This window comes from Larus michahellis, chromosome 4 (genome assembly GCF_964199755.1).
Source record: "Larus michahellis chromosome 4, bLarMic1.1, whole genome shotgun sequence".
Lineage (NCBI taxonomy): Eukaryota > Metazoa > Chordata > Aves > Charadriiformes > Laridae > Larus > Larus michahellis.
Window position 1 is genome coordinate 85,812,549 of NC_133899.1, and position 23,259 is coordinate 85,835,807.

General features: G+C 35.3%; 1 protein-coding gene across 2 annotated transcripts in view; it reads right to left on the reverse strand.

Moving 5' to 3' along the window:
- Window positions 1-23,259, reverse strand: part of ELP4 (elongator acetyltransferase complex subunit 4) — a 149,985-nt gene that overhangs the window by 91,039 nt on the left and 35,687 nt on the right. The window contains exons 5-8 of one of the 2 annotated variants that reach the window (XM_074586230.1): window positions 22,090-22,229; window positions 12,255-12,339; window positions 6,605-6,793; window positions 5,669-5,728 (exon numbers count right to left, since the gene is read on the reverse strand). In XM_074586230.1, the coding sequence (XP_074442331.1) occupies window positions 5,669-5,728; window positions 6,605-6,793; window positions 12,255-12,339; window positions 22,090-22,229 (474 nt within the window). The remainder of the gene's footprint in view (window positions 1-5,668; window positions 5,729-6,604; window positions 6,794-12,254; window positions 12,340-22,089; window positions 22,230-23,259) is intronic. The other variant, XM_074586231.1, reaches the window with a different exon arrangement.

Consider the following 23,259-nt stretch of genomic DNA (forward strand, 5'->3'; position numbering starts at 1 on the left):
TCAGTGATAATGCTTGAATTAAAACTTAATTAAAAGATGAAGATAAGTCATTCACTACTTGATTTGTGATATAAATTAATAGCTGCAGTAAGAACATTTAGAAAAAATCTGTTCTAGGATTTTGGCCTACAACCAGAAGCTCCCAGAACAGGAGGGATCAGCTTTTTTTGCCCACTGTTCTCATCTGAATCCTGGCTGAAAAGCTACTCCAGCTCCCAGCTTTCCAGAAGGCTCCATCCCAGGAATCCTCGCCTGCCATTTGGTTTGCTGATTTTAATCTCACAGGACTTTCTTACAGTGGCTCCACTATGCTGAACTGGCACTTGCTCCTAGAAGTGAGTTATTATTAAACTTGTAGGTCAATTGTGGCACTAACAACTCTTTGGAAGCTTTCAGCCACGGTGTACAATTTGCTGGTCTAATTAAATATTAATTCTAAGTGTTACATTCTGTGGCTAAGAGCTTTTATTTTCCATCATCAGTCTGGAAGAGAAAGAGGTTACAAGGCTAATTTAATCTTTTTCTTTTTTTTTCTCTAGCATTAAAGCTTAACTACACAGGCACAAAAACATCATTAAAGATGCAGTATTCCTTTTTATTATGATTATATTGTAATTAATAGAGCAGGTCTAAACAAAAAAATGTAAAATTAGATTCTGAAATTTCAAGGTTTTTAAACAACACCAAAAGTTCATATAAAAATGTTTTGAAGCAAACATTGCACAGAAAGTCAATATTCAGTTATTTGAAAAGCATTTAGGATGGGAAATACATATACAAAAATTTAAATATAAAATAGATTTATGCAAAATTATTGTTCTTTGTTCTGAAATACAACAGAAAACAGACAAACCCCATATTTAATACTAGATTCACAGGGCATTTTTTTCAAGAACTTGTACTTCTACTTATGCAAAAAAACCCCAGATTTGCTTCAGAAAGACAACACTACCTTCCATTTTCTAACAGAATTACTTGCTTAAAGCAGATAACTACTTTGTTCTGCATTATTTAAAGTCAGTCTTCTAATCTTTACTTATCAGTGTCCAAATGGGCTCAATACATGAGCCTCTTCCCTTCTGCTTCCATAACAGTTGTGTCCATGTCTGGACACTGGGCATTATATTAACTACTTAGTCCAGTAGCCAAAAGATTCCATATGCTTGAACAGATGACTATCTCCATACTGTGATGGGATATTTAACTGTTTAGGTCTAATATTGCAGCTGAAAGATTTAGTTATAAATCTTACCTAATTTTTTAAAGTTTTCATAGGCGTATTTTCAGATTATAGACAAAAACGGTAAACTAAAATTGCAATGTTGCATATACTCATTAACTTTTAAAGTTTAACATATTCATTTTAGAAAATTGATTTTTTTGATTAAAAGAGAGTGTATTGATGAGATGGTGATAAGGATGTGTATATAGTGTCCTTCTAAAATATAAAATTTACTAAAACAAGAATACTGTTTTAGGCGAGGAGTTTTAACATACAATGTGACTGTTCATCATAATATAGCTAAGTCAGTTAAAAAACAATTAACATGTGGGTACAAAACATGCTTGAGATGTATATTGTATTTGTTTTTGAAATGGGTAGTTGTTACTGGTAGAGCTATAATACAGCCTGTGGACAACCATAAACTTATTTTACAAAGCAACAAAATATTTCTGTTTCTTCTGTAACTTGATTAGCAAATACTATCAAAAATAACAGAAATCAAAACCAAAACTGCTTACTGCCCCACAATTTAAATTATGAATTGTATATTTCCCTGAGCTTTCTACTCAATCATAATTTTAAAGATGCTTATGAATGTCTAGAATATCCAAAGCAGAATATTCACATCTTAAAACTATGTGGATAACCCAAAAATACCCATCATAAACTCACGAGTCTCAATATTTCTTCGTATGGTTGTTAAACTGTATTTCCAACAGACAGTAAAAAGCAACACGAGATGTTAAAAAAAAGTAAAAAAAAAACCCCGATATAGTAAAATGTAAAGACCATTTCATCTTCGTAGTTTCTATTTTGCAGAGAATTTCGAAAGCTCGCTTAACTGTGATAAACTACGTGACATTTGATCTCAACACAAATTTGTGTGCAGCGGATACCTGATCACCTACATTTGAAGGTTATTCAGCATTTTACACTTGTGAACTCGAAAGTTCGAGTTCTAAGGCAGGCAATCACTCTTAGCTCTTGTCATAGGAATAAAGATTTCAAACTGTGAGAAACCCACAAGCTATAGGAGTTCACATCTTATAATCCTATATTAGCAATGGATTGTAAAGCACTCTATTGCTTGACTTCGAGTTTAGCTGCTAAATTACTCAGTGTGAACACAAAAGGCAATGGATGTGAAAAGGTTTGTTTCTGAATTTTTCTACACTGAAACATACAGCAACTTATGCACTTCAGTGAATTCGCAGCATCAAAACATTAATATTGTAGGAAATTAATTTTTTAACATACTGGATGAAATAATGAAAATACCTTGCTAAACAGAACTTCAGACTCTGAGGACAGGTTCTGTAACAAGACTTATTCATAGTGACTTTTCATTAGTCAATTAATTTCCCTTGGCACATGCTGACTAATATGGTTGTTAGTCCTTACCAGTAATACAGCTTCAAGTTCAAAATAAAGGGTGGCTTTAATAAAAGTGTTATGCTTTCTCCCAGTGAAAATAATAATCTACTAAAAAATATTACTTAAGTGATACAAAATTGGAAGAACAGGAACAGAATTACAAACATTATTCAGTATTTTTGGGGAAAGATGTTTTTGGATTTACCAATGATATCTAGTAATTAAAAAAATGGAAGAAAATATAATAGGAGAATATTTTAAATTCTAATTTAGGGCTTTTGCAAGTATAAAACGGTGACATTGAAGTCCTTTAAGTCACACTCTGTAGCACAAAAAGTTTGTTGCTTTTTATTTTTATAAATCAGGTACTAAACTGCACAGATTATCAACATACAGAAAAGGAGTCCTTACTTGCTTTTATAGTATTCCTTAAATTTGGAAACAAATGAAGTCCCTCTTCAGTCTGCCCTCCTTGATCAATGCTAGATTTTATAAATGGGAGTAATCTTCCTTTTTCAAATGCACCATCTGATTTCATAGGCACAATGCATTTTCAAGAAGCAGTAGAAAGGCTTGAAAAATAACCTTCCATCAACTATTTTAATCATACTCATAAGTATCTCAATATTTATTACCTGACAGACAGTGTAAGATAAGAGTATGTTCAATCAGTAGAAAATATCAATCAAGTAGAACTTGTCACACATCATCTGAATAAAATTCATAATTGGGTAAGTTTTTAGTGTCATTTTCTTGAAATCCTCTTCCAGAATAATGTATTCCTATTTTTGTGGTTGATAAAAGAGAATTTTCTTTTTTCTTCACGCACTGTTTGCACTAGAATTTTCACCAATAAAACACAAAGAGTCTGTGTTCTTTAGTGGACTACAATTTCTTTAAATTATTCTGAGAAAACTCTGTACACAATCAGATTTTTTGTAAATTTGTGTGTTTTACCAAACTACAGTCTTACAGAAGACTGTGAAGACATTCGGTGTCCCATCAAACTGGGTGAATGAGCATCATCTTTGGATAAATGCAATTCAAAGTTATTAAACCCAAGACAATGAATAGCTAGAATAATGAAAAAGCCACATTGGTGGATGTGTACCACAGAGGGAAAAGCATCAAGAACAAAATCACTGTTTAATGTTCAGTAGTTATCAAAGAGACAAAGCAGATATCAGAGTGTAGGAAAAGTGAATAAATAGTAATAGCATTACTGTATTACATTACTGTAACAAAGTAAAATACGATTAAAAGAAAAGTGACTGTTTAAAACCGATTAAGAAGGAAGCATGAGAAAAAATACAAGCCAATCAGAATATAGAAAAGATAAAATATGGTGACTCATCTTATTGTCTCATAAGCCAAGAACAAAGATATGATTTATGAAAAGTAAAGGCAAAATTAAACTTTCTGAAAAAGAACCAGGTAGATTTAATTTGTGGAACTCCCTGTGACAGTACAACATGCAACATACTAGGCAAAATGTATAAAAGAAACCGATCTCAAACTATATATATATATATATTTCATATATATATATATAGTGCATTATTCATATTCATATCACATACATATAAAAATATAACTAGTCTGGGTTAGAAAGACATTCTCCCTGTTGAAACTCAGTACTACCAATTGTTAGTTTTATTTCTTCTTTACTGCAGTAACTAGTACTGGGGGCTGACAGAGAAAAGATATGGTATGAGTCACTACTAAAAATCTATTTTTTCAAGACAAAGCAGGTAAAAATGAAACTATTTTTCTGTGTATATGTTATGCAGACAAAACCTTGATTAAAATGTGATTCTGAACTTATATTTACCTTCTTGGAAATTATTCAGGTGAAGAATTTACTTGTAGACCACCTAATTAGTACAGTTGGGAAATAACATAGATAACATAGAAAATACAGGAACTAGTTCGGGGAATAAATGTGAAATTAACTACCTCTTCAGAAAAATAGTGTGCATTTTCTATGCCTTCAGTGTACTGACTTTAAGATTCAACAGAAAAAGCACATGCTAGAACTTGCTCTGATCAAATTAAATACATAGACAGAAATGCACTTGGGAAAAAAAACTCTCTCTTATTCTCTTGTAAAGAAAAGACATTTTTTTACTTTTTTAATCCAGCAAAAAACCTCAGCAACAGAATGGTGAGTAGCTGGGTTGTGAGAATGTGAGCAGCTGCTGTTATTATAACTAAAGGTCTGTCTACGGCTTGAGCCTGAGAGACCACATGTTCGGCTGTCCTCTCATCTTGCCATCCTCACCAATTAACTATTAACATGGAGGGCTGTACACATGCTCTCAGGGGCTCTTTAACAGGCTTCTTGGAGAGTGGAACAACTACACAGCAGGGCTCTGGGAACTGAGTAATGTGGGGTATAAGGAACCCTCGGCAGCTTTGCTCCTCCTAATGACAGTTTTCTCCACAGTTTAGTGCTTAAAGAAGGATACGTGAAGTTTAACAATTTAAAAAAAATATTAATGCTGTCATTTCTTTAACGCTGCTAAGCAAAGACTCTGGTAATAATGTTTATTTTTTTTAATTCAGACTATTCTAGCACTTACTTTAAAACAATTCAATTAAAATTAAAATATCAGTTATTTAAAAAATGAGATATCATTTAAATCCTAACTCCATAGGAATTGATTTATATTGAATTTGTAAGCACAAAACCAAAATCAACTCCCCAGGCAATTTTGCAACAAACAAAAAACTTCATCCTTAAATTTGTTTCTTACAGGCACTTCTGGACTTCTCTAAAATATGAATGTACCTTTTATTGACATAATATGTAAAAAAGAGCACAATGAAACCAACTGTATGTCCCAGTTATGGACAGTTAATTCCAATGTGTAAAAAGAAGGATGCTAGTTTTCCATGCACAAATTCTACTCATTGCATTAAATTTTACTGTCAACCTTTTTGAAAGCAAACCGCCATCTAATATTTAAAAATAACTAAGTAAGGAGATGGAGATTTGCACTGCAAAAGGAATATTCATACACTTTTGACTGCAATGGTGAAACTAGAAAATCAAGTTTCTTTCTTTACCTTCCAAGCAGTAAGTGCATCAAGTATCCAGACAGATAACATTTGCAGGTATTCTAACACCTTTAAAAATGCAATACATAAATGAGAGTCAGGCACTTAGCTAATATAGGATTTAATTTAAAGATAAACTCATCTACTATGAAAACACTTTGCATAATATGAGGCTTTATCCAGTGCTTTTTTACTATAATCAAATCAAATTAATATCTAAAATTATAGGTTCTCTGTTCATTGTGAATAGTAATTTTGCTTTTGTAAGTTACATTACCACTTGCAGAGGAAAAGACTATCTACATTTTTCCTTTTACTAAAAAAATGTATTTCCAAATTTAAATCCCTGTATACTTTCAGGAAAGGTGCTGTTGTCAGCTTCTGATTTTGCAGTTGGGAAAATTAGTCTTATACCATAACTGGTGTGTTCCTGGTCCCAATACAAGGGGATATTGGAATTAAAGAGTAGACCTGTATCTTTTAATTCCTGGCTTTAAAAACAAGATACACATCATCATGAGTATGACAGATGAAGACAGTGGACTGAAATGTCTTGTACTGGAACTCTAAACAGCGTTCTGAAGGCAGTGGAAAAGTGCGTAGGCATATTGTAAAAAGAAATAAGTAAAAAAGATATTATTATCAGGATTCTTTTTGCTTTTTTTACAGTTTCTGAAACTTCAACAGTTTTTCAAAAAAGCATAAACCCACATACGGCATAACTGTACCTGAGATGGTTTTATGCTTAGGCCTTTGTAGATTCGGCAGAACGACTGTCCCACAAAAGTACAGAAACACTACAGTGAAGTTATGTTTTAACTTTGCCCTTTGAACAAAAAGAGCTTTCAAAATGTCCAAAATTGCATTTATTTTCTTACCATAAACTTTAAATTTTTGCTAACTGATGTTTCAACTATGAAATATAGCAAAGACAAGCATTCCTACCTGGATAAGGTGAGCGGGCACTGTGATGATGCAGGCCGACAAAGATTTTCTGAGGAGGCCACGGAGAACATACAGAAATTTTGTAAGGCTATGAATATCTTCAGGAGTATCATTGCTACAAATGTCATCACCCCACAACATGGAACCCAGACTCTGAATTCCTATCCGCAAAATAGTCTTTTGTTTTTTCTATTGAAACAAAAAAAGGGCCAGTGTTATTTTTTAGACATTAAGAGGAAAATGTCATGTAATGTACTTAAAAAATACGATTTATAGACTTCATATCCATAATAATTACAGTTTATGCAATCATAGCTTAATCTCAGGTGATCTCACAAAAATTATAAACGGAATGGCTTTTTTTTCACTGACTGGATATCATGCTTTGTCAGATAGATAAGCAGAGAAATACTGAAAACTACTAATTTGCATTTTGTAAACAGCTAAATGTAAGTATGTTCTGACACAAAATCCAATAATGCTATTGTTTTTCATGTCCTTTCTCTCCTCCATCACTGCCTTAAAAAACACGCAAAAGAATCGTTTCTCCCAGCCGTAAACTTTCCTGCTGGAAGGGCCTGAGAGTAACCAAACACAACTTTTCCCTCCATTTTCAACTTTCCTCTGCATTACTTTCATAACCTGACTATTCTGCCTGTTTGCTTCAGTTTCACTTTTTCTGCTACTTCTAAGTGACGAAGGTCAGTGGCCTACCTCACCAACGCATGGCCCTTTCCCTATTTTTGAAGTCTCTGTAAGTATCATTGACATTCCTGTCAACTCCTTCCAACTACTGAAGGAAGGTTTACCCACAGAGAAACAGAGTCTGATGGAGACATCAGCAGATTGTCTCTTAAGGACTACACCTTTCTGAAAGTCCTTGACATGAGTGTTTCTGGATCTGCTTTAGTTAGCTACTGGGTACTAGACTCTAAGCTGTTTTGACATTTAAAATCCTAAATGGCCTAGTGTTTTGCCTACCTAAAGCCTGTTTGCTGCTGCCCTGTTAGTACAGTGGCAGAAGAGCATCCAAACGGAGGCAGTGGCTAAGATAAAGCCCCTTTTCTGAGGGGGCAGATTATGGAGCCGGAGTTGTAATTTGTTTATGCAAACTAAAATGTCATGCCTCATGATGACAAATCTCATTTCTGCTTATTTGATGTGACCTTTCCTGGTGATCTTTGAGAAGGATTTTAGGTATATTTGCTATCATCAGCTGGGCGAGAGACAATAAGCACCCTTGTTGAAAGACTTCCTGTACAAGGTGATCAAAGATACATTTCTGGAGTTCAGGGTTCATACTTAAAGGCCAGCTTTTTTATAGATATATATATGTATAAAATTTTAATATTTATATTTTATATATTTTTATATATATATATACACATATATAAAATACTAGTTTAGATAAAAGCTTCCAGGTTCTTTTCATTGCAATGAAGTGCTTTGATAAACTGTAGATATTCATGTTCACGATCCTGAATTGGAGCTGGAATGAACAGGAACTATCAAGCACAAAACATTGCCCAGCTGCTCTGGAAATCCAGAGGAAAGGTTTTGACAAGACAAGAGGCTACTTTTATAAATACTTCCTTCTCCATATTGGGTAGACAGAGCCTCCGTTGTGAAACACAGTTAGTACCACATGGCTCTGCATTTATCCAACTCTGATGGCTTACACAGTGAGCTGATCTGCCAATTCACTTACAACCCTTGTGAGAGCGATAAATATATATATATATATATAAGGCAGGTATATATATATGGTGCCTTGGGCTTTGCAGTCTTTTAGGCTTTACTTATGTAAAGTTAATTTTTTACACTACCTCACCAATATCCGGATAACAGCACAGGATAACACGACACAATCTGACTTCTCCATATGGTATTTGTTAGGCTTGGAGTTCAGAGTTTTAAAAAGAATAGGAAAAATGGAAGGTAGTCTAATATCCTTTAGTGACTTCTAATCAGAGCAGATTCATGCATTTCTTGATGTGTGTTTAAGCAATATACAAAATCAGGCATTTAATAAAAGTATTTTACCCAGATAAAATGGATATTGATCATGTGGAGAAAGTTCTGGTATTTCAAAATTTCAGAACAAACAGCCATAAAACTTCCAGAAACTTTTGTAATGAGAAAAATAGTTTTTCTTCTGAAGAACATCAGTAAAACCAGCACACAAACAGAGGAAAAACTGTATCAGAATATCCATTCTCTTATGGGATAAACGATGATAGATGCTTGTTTCACAATATTAAATCATAAGAGCTGTAAAAGATAAAGCTATTTAAACACCAGATAATATCAGATGTATTTATTTTGGCCAGTAACAGAATTTCTACCAGTATAATGCTGTCAGACCCACAAGGCCCTGACAAATGGCTCACTCCATAACTGAAATAGAAGAAAAGCATAACTCATACTCTACAACAACAAGCCTGCAGTAAAGAGGAGGATAACATTTTTTTAGATATACCACTGTATCTTTTATACTCTCATTAGTTTGGATTTTTTTTTACCCTTTTCAGATAATATTTGTAACAACAATTGCTTTGGCAGCAAGAATTCTGATTATGAAGACTTACAAACCACAATTCTAACCAAACAAAAAACCAATTTCCCCCAACTTTATTACCCTGAATGTCACCCAACTTGAGCTTTAAAGTATAGCAAAACAATGTTAAGGAAATACAGTCGCCTAAGAAAGTTCTGTTGTCAAACATGAAGAAACCAAAACAATTCTGGAACAAAAAAGTGCTATTCCGTATGACTTAAAACCATGCTCAATTTATGAAGGATCCATACTTAATGAACAGCAGCAAAGAGTTACCAGGAGGTTTTAAAAAGGATGTAAAACTGATACTCACATTCCTAGGTTACAGACCCTGCATTTCCAAATAGCTCTGGCAAAGGTGTTCCAGTCAGTGTGAACAAACAGGTTATTGCTTTGTTTAACTTCAACCGAACTTTTCTGCAGCCTAATACCCCAAACAGGTATTACTGTCTTAAGGTCCACAAAGTCACGCAGGACAGTCAAAAAATATTAATCTGTGATGGCCAACAACGGATGGTCCAATGTTAATCAACCATATTAGATCCTAGAGATGCCGGACCATTTTACTACAGGTCTACTAAACCTCATGTTTAGTAACACCACTGACTCGTGTCAGAACTCTGTCAGCTGGGGTGAGTCACATTCTGCTCACTTTTCTCCAGACTCCTCTTCAAATACTGGTATTAAAAAAAGAGGAGCCAATAAAAAGGAGTAGTAAGTCTAAGTATCATTTGCATATTGATGTGAAAGTAGGCAAAAATATCTGGAAGCTTTACCACTCAGGTTAAACTTTTACTTTGAACCCAAACCCAACAAGCAACACACTTCTACACCTCCAGAGATTTTGGAAGGATTATTCTTCACAGTATGAAAAATGAAGCATTAATGGCACCAGCTTCTGTCATCCACAGACAGTGATTAATGGATCTACTTAAAGTCAGCAAGTAAATCTCTTGAAAGTACAATACCTCCCTGCTACATTTTGGCCCTTGCAGTTTTCTCCAAATTTCAGGAAAATCACTGCCAATAGGATCTCATCTAAAGGGGAAAGGAATATATATTTGGAGGGGAAGAGTATACATGCACAAAATTCTCTGAAGCTTTTATTATTATTATACACAGGAAAGGACAGAGGTGCAGAAGAATACAGCCTGGTCCTTACTCTACAATCTTCATTGCACTTCAAAAGTACTTCCGAAGTCTCAGTAAATAGAAGGGGATACAGAGCAGCAAAGAGGTGAATTTCTCATAGATTTGGAAGATAAAAAGATCCAATGCATGATCTGGGCCATAACTACATTCAACTCCGGTGATATTTTTTAGGAGGAGCGTATTATATACTGCTTATAAATGTACAAAATTTGAGTGTACAAAGGAAGATGATGCATAGGGAAAAGAGGAATCTTAAAAGAAAGATACCGCTCCAGGAAATCATATGCATTATCTTTCTTGAAAGGGAAACAGCTATGGAAGCGCTAATGGCTTTCTAGATGGATAAACTGGCTTGAAAAAGGATTCTTTTTCAAACTTTCAAAGCTTCACCTCAGAAATTATATACACCATTTAGCAAATGTACTTCTAAAATTGCCTGAGTTGAAGTTCTGGTTTTGCTTTATTGACACCAATAAGACATTTTGAAACAACGAACCAGTACAGAAAATAACTCTCCGTGATGTTTAATTTTTTCCTTGCTCGCATGCAAAAAATCCAAAAATATTGTCTCTGACCAACCTTTATTTCCTTGTACATGTAAAAAAATAATTCAGGAATACACAAAGGTGCTACTTTCCCCATCAGACCTAGCTTGTAAGAAAAATAAGAAACACCAGCTTGATCTCTTCAGTAGGAGGTTGTTTGCTGGCTGAAGGTTGGCAGGGGGTTTGTTTCACTCGGCGCTGCTCCTTGCAGCCGGCAAGCTCTTGGGCTTCCACAGGACTTCTCACCGTGCGGGAGGAGCATCCCTGCGCACAGTGCCGTACAGTAGGATGACATGCCTGTTGCCATGGCTACCGCAGCGAGCAGGGAGAGGTGCCTGTCAGGGACCAGTTTACTTCCCCAGACTGGCACTGCCACCAAAGGGAAGGCAAGCTCGCCCGTAAATCTCAGCAGAGCCTGAATACTGAGCACAAATAACCGAAATTTACACACAAGCGTTCTACGCAGGTAACATTTCTAAAACGTACTGTTAGACACGAAAACATCCATTCCAACATTATCTTTCCTGCAAAAGGGGATTTTTATGATATTCTGCTAGTAACAGCACATACATAGTACTATATTCTTTGAGGTTCTCCAGCATCTATACTAATTAACTTCTACTGTAGTAACATTTTTATTGTATAACAATAATTACCTATCAAGTAAGCACCAATATATGTAATTTCTTATTTTATTTCCATCAACTCCAAAGGACTCATGTATTACTAAATATGACAAAGAATAATATATAGGGCAATGCTCAAATTAGTAAAGGGCTTTCAGCCTATGTTGTTAACCTTAAAATGTTTTTGATTACCCACACTATGATTTATGAAGAGTACAGAGATCTTTAGAAGTCCCGTAAGCTGTTTTGATTTGTAAAGTTGACATAGCATTTGTATTTCTTTACTTGTGTTTCAATGCTCGCTACATAAAGATGCACACCATTTAATTCATTAAAAAATTCACTCCACTCCAGTTAAAACAACATTGAAAAAATCTGAAAGTTTAAGATCAAGAGTTCAATCTCAAGAGTCTTGAACACATCATTGCTAAAGCAATAGTTTGAAAAAAATACTGTAGGGGAAAATGTGTTTTGCTTAATTACATTATATTCAGCAATCCATTTATTAGCTAATTGCACAGAATATGCATTTACTAGTGTTGGCTTACAGTTCTTTCTCGCATGGTGCGCATATCTGTAACCGGTAAAAACTCCAAATGCACATTAAAATATGAACCACACTCTCTGTTTACTCTGCTCGTTTACTTTAGTAATGCTTAGAAACAGCTTGTTCCTCGTTACTTTGTCCAAGACCTTCTTGCGCCACCCTTGAAAATTCAGAAAACAACATTAGTTACAGGATTATAGAAGAGTATGAGGGTCTTCAGTACCTGGGGATCTGAGCCGTCAAACCCTTCCTGGTAAATGATCCTCTGAATAGAGTGAAGCAGCCTTGCGTAAGCACTGTTCATATTACTGTTGGTAAGGAGAAATAGTTTAGTAACACATTTGAATACTCTCCTATATGTCACTAACTGCTGTATTAAAAATAAATATAAACAGATGCAGCTTGCAGTCACATAGCAAAAAGTGTCATAGAAGAAAAAATCCAGACCTCTGAATAAAGTCGACATTATAAGAAGGTGTGATTGCTTCGTGTTAACTAGTTCAGTGCTCAGACATTTAGTGAAAGCTAAAATCTCTAGCGATTAAGATAACTTAATTATGTCAGGCTCACTAACATCTAGAAGATGAATGATTTAATGTATCAACTTAAAGTTGAAACCATTACAGCACAGTACTAATCTATAACTGATGAAGAGCTACGCAATTGTTATTCCACATATATGTAATCAATGCCCTGATGAACAGCTGACTTTCTATTACTGAAAACTTTCATACACACAACTGCCTCAACAATCAAAACCAATAAACAATGAGAGAGACAACATTTTCACAATTCAAAAGCTAATGTAGTTTAATTATTTATTTTTATTTTTTTCTGATACCGCACCAGAGCATAACATACATTCTGCTTGCTACAGTTCCATATCCTACAGGTATTATTACTGCTTTATTTGCACGACAGCAGAATTCAGAGGTAGAATTTATTTTATGTATTAGTTAGAAAATATAACATAAAGTCTGAACAACAAAAAAAGAAGCAAAAAAGGCAAACCAGTCGCTAAAATGGGGTTAAGCAGACTTAAAGCCAAATGAAAGTTCAGCAAATCATCTCATCAAAGTCTTAGAAGGTTCAGTTCCTGCACACCCAAAGCACTTCAGATAACCATCCCAGCCATGCTCTCCAGTCCGCAGGCTAACACCTACAAAGGACAGGAAGTCCTAATCTTTACTTTAAAAAAGCAAGCCGGTTGTTCACTTCTAAAAGAGACATACTGTTTTCTTAAATCCCGTAGAGCATAACGGCTTGTGTGTCCGGATTTGATGTAGGTTCCTTGCTGCACTGAGAGTTGAAGCCCTTCTGTCTTTTCTAGCTTCAGTATTTCCTTCTAGTCTCACTAATTACCATCAAGAGTTGTGGATTCAAAACTTCTTGTGTACTTTTTGGGAAATATGACAGGTTATTCTGAAAATTTTACCTCTAAAAATATTCTTACTTGCTCCAATCATTTTAAACGTCTGGTCTGATAATAGCCCAGGTTGGAAAGGACTTTGAAAGATCACCTAGTCTAAACACTAAGTCAAACTATTCCTGTTACTTTAGTAAGAGCCAAAAATATTATCCAAATGTATTTTACTAATGAATACCTAAATAAACCCAAATAAACTTGCTTTCATGCTTTTGCACAGGAGAGAAGACAACTTTTCTGAGAGGCCCTTAAGAGTTGTAAGCACCTCTCTCTTATATCATTGCTTTAGCTCAGAATTCTACACTTCCTTCAAGAAAACAGTATCAACCCAAAACCAACCCCCCAAATGATACATTTAAGATACAAACACCTGTAATCAAAAAAGTCATAGTCATAATAATTTCCAGTTTTGAAATACTTGGTGTTAGAAAACATTAAGAGAGAACCCTTCTCAGAAAGAAAGAAAAGGGAGAGTTTTCAAATTAAACTCCATTTATTTGTTCTCAGATTTAGTACCCTACAAAGCTACTGGTTAAACTGATGTACCTTAATAATTTAATACTCTCTATGAATTTCACAGCTGAAAATAACTGGCAATATATAATCTCAACATGACATTTAACGTGTAAAGTCTGCCTTGCTATACAAAAAAGAGCATCTCAAACAGAAGAGAGAGTAAATTTTCGCTTACGGAGTCAATTACTTTCCTACCGTTTAGTTGCAAAAGGAATGGCTGTTAAATGTTAGACCTACACTGTCTTGCAGCAGTCCGTTTACAGGGTCAGCGGAGGGGAAGAGGGCTTTAGCCTCCATGCCAGCCAAAATGTCTTCTCCATGTCTTCACATAACGGCAACACACACACAACAGTGCTGGGATTTCTTCCCAGTTCTGCCAGAGCTGGAGGGAATCTGCAGCGCTTCACGATAACCAGAAGCGTTGTGTATCCGTTTGGATATTCCTTTATCCGTTTGGAAGAGATGGAAACTGCTGCTCATCGACACTAGGAAGGAGTTTGCAACTCTCTTGTAGCCATAGCCACATTACAGTAGGTGTAATACAGAAAGATGACTGTGGTCTTTGTCACCACAAAGCAGCATTTTCAATTTTGTCTATCTATCACTTATTTTGCTTATGAATATCACCATGCTATTTATAGGGAAGTCAGAGAGAAGATACTGCCATCACAATACTTGCCAATTCCTGAGTTGTTACTAAGTTGCTTTTAAAATTTAGTGGATAAAAGGATAAAATCGTAAAGCATTAGCAGAATTAAAGGGTTCCCAAATTAAAACAAACAATCCATCAGAAAAGGATCTGTAGCAAAGAAAGAATTAAAGCAAATAATGTAATGCACATAGATTTTTTTTTTAAATGTAAAAATAGGTGCTCTTCTACTTCTGTCTAAAATATTAATAGTTTACTTGAATTTGAGCCATGCTATGTAAATAAGGGCACAAAAAATATTGTTGAAACACTATTTATAAAAACAAGTTGCATTACCCTTCTGGCAATGTTTGTCATAATATTTAAGGAAGGAAATAAGATATTTTTTATTTTCTAATTTCTAGTCTTTTTTTGCCTTTGTTACTAAACACCATTTAATTCTGATAATGAGTTTAAACAATACCTTCTTTACTCTTTTTTTTGTTTAGCAATTTAGTAATGGATAAAGCAGGAGCTGGCAAGAAGGTATCCCGGTTACAACGGAGCATCTGACTTCTCTGTTGATAGTTTCTAAGCAGTTAACAAAGGTTAGGTTATCAAGGGTATGACAAATAGCCTTATTATGTATAGGGAGACCCCATTAGGCAAGACAGTGAAATCTGTTTTATCTAAATTTATCGGTAAATCTAGACGCTAGATAATTTTTTTCTTTTTTCCAAAGCATATACATTCTTAAGGTAAAGCTTATGAGCATTACTGAAAAACTTCCCTTGATTATGAATTTTTCTCTTTTGGTAATTGCAACCAAACAACAAGGATAGAAGTATAGTAAAGGGGTAGAAAGTCAGCCTTTTCTGCGATGCCCTGAGTTACCACAGAGGATATTTCTGCCTTCCTGTTAGGTACCAGCTTTAGCAATGCAGCAAAAAGGACACCAGAATATCCTAGCAACAACCACTGGAAAACAGTTGCTGTCAGCTGCACAACCCCGTTAACCTGGTCCCAGCATTAGGGCCAGGACATAACTGCCCTTCCCTAACATAAAAAATAATGAGATAACAAAGAGAAGGTTTATGCCTTCTTTTGGCGCCAAACACTCAGTCCCCTTTACTACTTCCTTTAGGAGAACTGACTTCCCAACCTGTTTTCAATTAATGTTTATAATGGGGCAATGAACTTCCACCCATCTTGAGTGATTATCCAAAAGGGGACGCTGTAACTGAATTCAGCCACCAGGTATCAGAACTAGAGAAAGGAGAGCAGACACCGTACTCCTCATCTCCCTCTGTCAAAGAACCGACAAACACACACGCGTGCAAAAACACAGGAAAGAAAAGAGACTGATCCAAACTTTAAGGTGAACAAATGATGTATATAACCTCCATATCCGATCTTTAACTGCAAAGTAAAAGGCCAATCAACAACTTAGTTCTGTCATCAATCAAAGAATCTCCTTTCTTTGCAAGTCCATGAAGAAGCCAAATGCTTACGTGGATAGGAAAAGAGGGAGATACATATAAATAGACATGAGTTCTAAAAATGGCCAAGAGTCTGGCCCAGATAAAGCCTCTACATCTCTGATCCTGCAAGGGAAGCACTGTAATTATCTTGCAACAGACATTAGCTACAATTACAGAGACAGTTCACTCACTGAAGAGCAGTTTAAATAAAATAGGTTTCTTAATGTGATGCTAGAGAATTAGAAGCACCAAGATGATTTGGTCATTTTTACAAATACATGGTTCTTTACACCACAAAACATTATGATAAAGGACCTTGTTCACCAATAGATGCAGCATTGCTTTTCAAAGGATTGTAAAATGTATGTTCACTCTACTCACTGTTTCTGTTAGAAGAGTATAAGATGAACAGGAAAATGGGGTACATTACTTTTCTTTATATTTTCTGCTTTAACTGCATAATCTGTTCTTTGTCAGTACATCCCTGAGCGGTGAAAGAAAAAGAGAGCAAAGGATTGTTGTTCTTGTTTCTCAGCCCTTCTCAAAGAAAAGAAGGGTGGGGGAAGTGAACTGCTTCTAATTTCAAGGAGGAAAAATGAAACCTAAGGCCTCCAAAGCCTCTAATTGAAAAAAAAAAGGGAAAAGTAAGGCTGGTCAACAGGGTGAACTCTAGGTGCATCTAACAAGTTACAGGTTAAATATGTTCTTTGAGGAACATTAACTACATACAAAAGTAGCAGGTCTCTAGAAGGAAAACAAAAAAACCACCCAAAAAGGACAACACTTAGGGAACACCTCCCTTGCATCAGTACATATGATAATTTAATCAAAAAAGTGCAACAAAAGAATACACTGAGCTTCTAAAATCTTTCTTTACAAGTAGTAGCTTGTCATTGCAGAACATATAGCTTCTGACCTCAACGTAGAATGTGTATGTTGCATCAGGTACACCTTCCACAATTTTCCATAATTTAAGGTGCCTCTTCAACGGCTGTAGTTACAGCACTATAACAATTTATTTCAGCCTGAACTTAACCCATACTGTGCTCTGCTACATTACAAATATTTAGGATGGATCGTGCTACCTAAACTAATGCGGAAACATTTTGAGAAGAGGGAAAAATTTTTATTTTTTTCCTTTTCTTTGCTAATTCCTAATTTTTTTGCGACTTCTTATAAAGAGGTATCTCTTATAAAGAGGTATCATCCATCAACAGTACCATTTACTTACAGAATATTATAGTTTCCACTTCCTCCTCAACCTCTGTATTAGTGACAAAAGCAAAACATGCTTAGATTTAAAAAAATAAACCACAAGAAACTAACGCACCACTGATTTTGGTCTGCAATCCTACACGAGTAAAGAGGAAATTTCATTCAGAAATGTCTTTACTGATACATATCTTGCAAAGTATACCCTTTAAAAAGTCATGAAATCTTTCGCAAACACCCCATAATACATATCCTATTAATGCAAATTAATGTAAATTTCAATAACGAACTGCCCCCTTTCTTAAAAATGCTTCCTTATTTTTGAAGGATTTGTCAGCTTTCAGTGTTAACACATTTTCTATGCATTTTCTTTTGAGAAATCAAATTGAAAAAATCATATTTTTAGAGATTTTTCCAAATTTCAAGGCATTTTTGTAACTTTGTTTTTTAGTTCCTTCCAGGCTATCAGCACTTTTTTGAGGTACTGTCAGCCTAATAGATTACAGAGATTTTGCAGCGCTATATAGGTAATTCCCATTATGCAATCAGGTGTTTTTTTGGCTATGCATCTAAGATCATAGTCTGAGAACCTTATGTTTAAGAAATTTCGTTCTCTAAGTGAAGACATGCTAACCAGCCATGTCCGTGCCCCTCATTCACTGTAACACAGAATAACAGAGGTTAGGTCAGGTTCGCAGTGGGACCTCCAGGCAACCAAAAATGAGGTCGAATACAAATTGTTGACTTCTATTGGAAGGGCTGGCTGTGACTATCATATTACTTTCTTTCAAATCTCTGTCTAGTTAATCAAAAGAAAAGAAATTTTTACTATTCTATGATACATTGAAGTTAGCTTTAGAAGCCAGAAGCATTATACTGATTTTCCAAGCAGTAATGCCAACAAAATAATATCCTTTCCCTCTCCCTTTTATAAATTTTCTTTAATGAAATCATCCTGACAGGATTGTGAGCTTCTTTTCGTTCCTTGAGAAAGTAATGCTTCCTTCAGAATTTCACCACAATATTTGTAAAAAATACAGCACAAGCCTGTTGGGTTTCTGTATGCTTCTGTAAAAGCATAAACATTTGGAGAGCAGTGAAATAATTGGTAACATTCATACTTACTATTGGATTTAATACACTGTGACTAATGTGTATTAAAGAATCACAGAAGATAGGGATGAAAAGGACCTCAAGAGGTCAGGTAGTCTATCTTCTTGCCCCAAGGCAAGATGAACTACATCTAAACCATCTCTGACAGATATTTACCTAACTTGTCCTTAGAAATTTTCAGTGATGGAGATTCTACAATACTCCCAATCTGTGTCTGCAAGGCAACTTCTTCTCGTGCTAATCCTTAGAAAAATATCTCCTTATTTCCAGCCTATATTTCTACCACTCCAGTTTACTGTAGCCCATTACTGCTTGTCCCACCTACAGCAGACAACAGAGTTACTACCCTCTGTATGGCAGTTTTTAATGTGCTTCAAGACTGCTTAGATTTGTCTGAGAACTTCAACTCTTCCATCACAGGCCATACATTCCAGTATGATGTATAACCACCTTCACAACCTTCTCTAACTGATCCAGAGCTGTCTTGAAGGATGGTATCAAAAACTGGACAGCCTCGTCCCTGAGCAGAACAAAGTACTTTGCACATCTTCCACGTTAAATTTCAGTTTATCACCTCCATGCTTTTTAAATTATGCTTTTTGGAAGCATTAATCACACAAAACTGTTAATATATTTTATATTCAAGATACTTTATAACTCCATATCTTCTTCTGGAGACCTGCTACACTATTTTATTTGTTCAAGTAATTATTCCTACTAGTATGATATTCGGCATGTCTTCACTGAATTCCATGTAGTTTATTCCAGATGACCAACCTAAATCTTCTTGAATTCTAATCCTATTATCTAATCTGCATGAATTACTCCTTCCACTTTTTTCCAAATTTGACATTATGGCTGCAATCAAGAAACCCATTGCCCAGTGTACGTACCAAGCTATTGGTATTAGTACTAGGTTATTACCAGGCCTAATACTGGGATAAAGCCTAGTACTTCACTCAGGTTCAACCTTGACTTAATGACATCTTATTTAGAAGATAAGGATTTAACAATCAATATGGCAAAAAGAAAACTGCCAAACCAGTCTATGTTCCTCTTTTGACATGATAACAGACTTTATCAATGGAGAATATCTCCTGTTTTATTTTAGAGCCTTTTTACTCTATCCCAGTTGAATACCCATAAGCAAACAAAGGAAACACAGACCAGGCGAAACTGACCTAGAAGTTTAAAAATAGATTACATTATTTTGTCTGGTATTTTTTGAAGCACTGATGTTATCCCATAGATCTCTTCATCTTCTCTCCTTAAAACAGGCATTGCTTTGGCCTTTTTGACTTTGTGGAACTTTGACAATCCTTTACGTTTTACCAATGAACTTCAGTAGGTCCCACCTTGAAAAAATTTATGTATTTTCTAACCTGGTCTTTCCTTATGTGAATTGGGTAGTCCAATTTGCTGATATTAACTGTGCTAGGTGCAGATCGATTTGGGGATCATGGTAATGCGAGAAGCAGCTTTTCTCCCCTTCCATCATTTTTTAAGAATTCCAGTTATACAACACTGATGAACAGAAATTGAAATTCTAATTCAGTTTATTTTTTAAATGTGCGTAAACATTGAATGACTGTAATTATGGGAAGCTTAAATCTTCCATTTCTGTACAGAGAAATAAGCTTCATTTCAGATGCTGTAATTCTTTCCACCTTGTCTTAACCTTGACTAGTGCAACCTTTTTAATACACAGAATCCAAAGCCAGCGTTGTTTGTGGTCAGCCAAGACAATAAAAAATTAGAAGACAAATGATCTACTGTAAATGAAGAGAGAGACCTACACACCTCTTCACAGTTCCCACAGATTTCTGTCTGAGAGTTCACTGTTCCCAACATGTTCTTTATTCCTCCCTGTCCCTCATCACATTGCGTTGTGGTCTAAGAAAATGATGTTTAGAATGGTGGTTGTCTGTTACCTTGGTACCTGCCTTTACTCCCAACAACTCTTTCACTTCCTCAAGAAAGGCTTCTTGACAGAGACCCATGTTGTGCGTGCAGGGAGAAAAAAAGGAGATAAGCCTTCCAAGATCCATCTTTATTTGATCATATTCTTCATCTCATCACTCTGTGCTCTACTGATTTGATAAGCAAATTAACTAAATCTAATCTTTCCGTTAGCTTAAAACTAGAAATAAGTATAGATTTCATATGGTAAGAATGATGAACTTCTATCAGGATACCACACAAGAAAATTATCAGTTAAGCAAGGCTTATAAAATCAAACGCATAAAAGTTAAAGCCCATTTCCTATACTATACATATGAGTTAATTTGATTTTAATGTAAAATGTACAAACACTTGACAGTCATACAGTTAGTGGAATTAAGCCCAAGAGTCATGAGGCATTCTAGTTAGCTAGATAAAAGACAGAAAGGGAATTAAATTGCTCAATAACAATATAAGCACTTGCAACAATCTGTCAGATACTCTTGTGTCTATCCTCTATAGCCCTCTATAGTAAAAAAAAATAAAAATAAAAAAAATACATAATATATAAATAAAGTTGGTTCAAATATTTACTACAGAAAGAATAAAATTTAAATTCTCTGCTTTCTCCTGTAAGCGTGGGTGGTGGTGCTCTTTTTTTTACCACCTCGAAGAATTTACTTTACAAACCAGTGACATTTGATCATGTAACACAGAAACAAATTACACAGGCTTTTGCTTTTCTACAGCTCTAGGAAAGGTGCTTCATTCTGCGCTTCTTTCATAAATCTCAGTTTTCATATGTGAGTGTACTGTAATGAAAATCAATCACAATAAAGCATACCGTACTACTACTTCCAGGAGTTGGGCCTATACACTGGGATCTGTAAAACTAGGTATTATACACATTAAGTGAGTGGACTGAATAAAGAGATTGCTCGCCCTTATTTGATGTTTGACTTGACTTGAAATGTCTCCAAGAAAGATACAATGGACATGTGTGCTACAGGCTAATATGAGTCTTTGCTACTGTCACTCATTTTCTCTTGGTCTTCCTTAATTCCTAACTGATAGACATAAACTATAATAAGTTATTCATTCAGAGAAGAGTTTATGATTTCATCTGGAATTAGGGGTGTTGTGTAAGACATAATTAGTGATTGTAATTCTATTCACAGTATTTTGTATTTTCCTTAGGTGAAGCTGTAGGATGTAAGAAGTAAAAGTCACATAGTAAACTAATCTGATAGAGCATTCTAAGCTATGTAGGTCAAGGCTGGCCTGTCTTCTTAGCCTGAAAAAACTGCATGGATATCTTCCTAAGACTGATAGCCACCTGACACACACATCTCCGAAAGCTGATGGGGCATGGTGCTAAGGGAGTAGTTCACAGACAGATAGTAACAGGTTTCCCCAGTCCCCACGCTCAGCTGTCAGTAGGGTTGGAGTGAACATGCAGCTGCGTCCTAGGCTGTCCTAGTAATGTCTGCCTTAATTGTCCCTGCCAACTTGCTTCCTCCCACAGCTGAGGAGTCAGTATACCGAGCTGTCTCTGTGCCACGGCAGCTTTGCTGCCAGTCATGGCATGTAGCACTGACACGAGAACCACAGCTGAACTGCTTGTGAGCCATGAGTGGCTACAAGATTTTTCACAGCAAGGCTAGATGCAAAAATATCCTTTACTGCTAATACGCAGGCAAAATTTAAACACACAACAGAAGCATGTGGTATTACAACTTACCATGTTTTCGTTTTAGGCTGTGAAGACAATTCTTCAGGAAGGTAAAAACTATGCCATTTTGTGGACTGAGACAGTTCTGGCGACATTGTTTTAGAAACATCATAATAATGGCCAAACTTTGTAGATGTTGTTGGGCTGGCCTGTGGGAACAGCAATACTGATTACAATAACCTATTAAATTACCACCTATCAAAAGAAAATAATTAACTAGCAATACACTTGAAAGAAACCCCTGGTTTTTTTTCCTATTCATCGTAAGTGTAAGCTTCAAGTAGAACAACATTATAATATTTACTGCTAAGTTTCGGTTCCCCTATTGACATTCTATAATGCAAATTTTTCATACAGGATTCAACCCTTACTGTTCCAAATTGCATCACCAGAATGCAGTCAGATACTTAAAAGAAGGTATTTTTGCACATTCTAGACATATGATCACAAATTTCAAAAGGCCAGATATATGAAATGCGGAGACCATGATGTATTCCACCTATCTGATTTTTCAGTATCTGGGAATTATATGGTGCTACAGAAATGTTTTCGGTTGACTTTGAAAATGTTTCACTTTGTTTATTTACAATTGGTAAGAAAAAATACCACTGCATCTTCATATATCTGATTTTAACAGAAAATTGTAAAAAAGAGGAAATAGTTAAAAAGTACTTTTAATTTCTTGAATTTTGAATAAGTAGCAGGTTGAGCATTACACAGATATCATACGCAATAACCATGGTTTACTACAATAAAGATACTTTTTTATCAGCTCTCAATTTTGCCTATATAAAACATCACAAACCTCCCACATTTAATATATACTATAGCAGGAATTACACATTTTGAATACATTTTGCTAGTAAATAAACAGAGGAAATGACTGTGTATTTCTGTTTCACATTAATGGAGTTCAGCATGCAACCTGCAACATTATTTGAATTACACATATTAATGTTAAAAAAAAATCCCTAGATTGTTACAACGTGCAATATTCAAGTATGTAGTGGCTGTTTGCTACAGTAATTGAACAGTTTTTGCTCTTCGTGTAACAATCCATTTTCTTCATGATTTCTGCCCTTCCCATTAAAAGAAAAAGAAGCTATCCTGGAAAACAATCAAGCAGAGTAAACCTCAGAAGCAAGTTACTTTCTTCCAAGGAAGGAAAACACTTGGCAC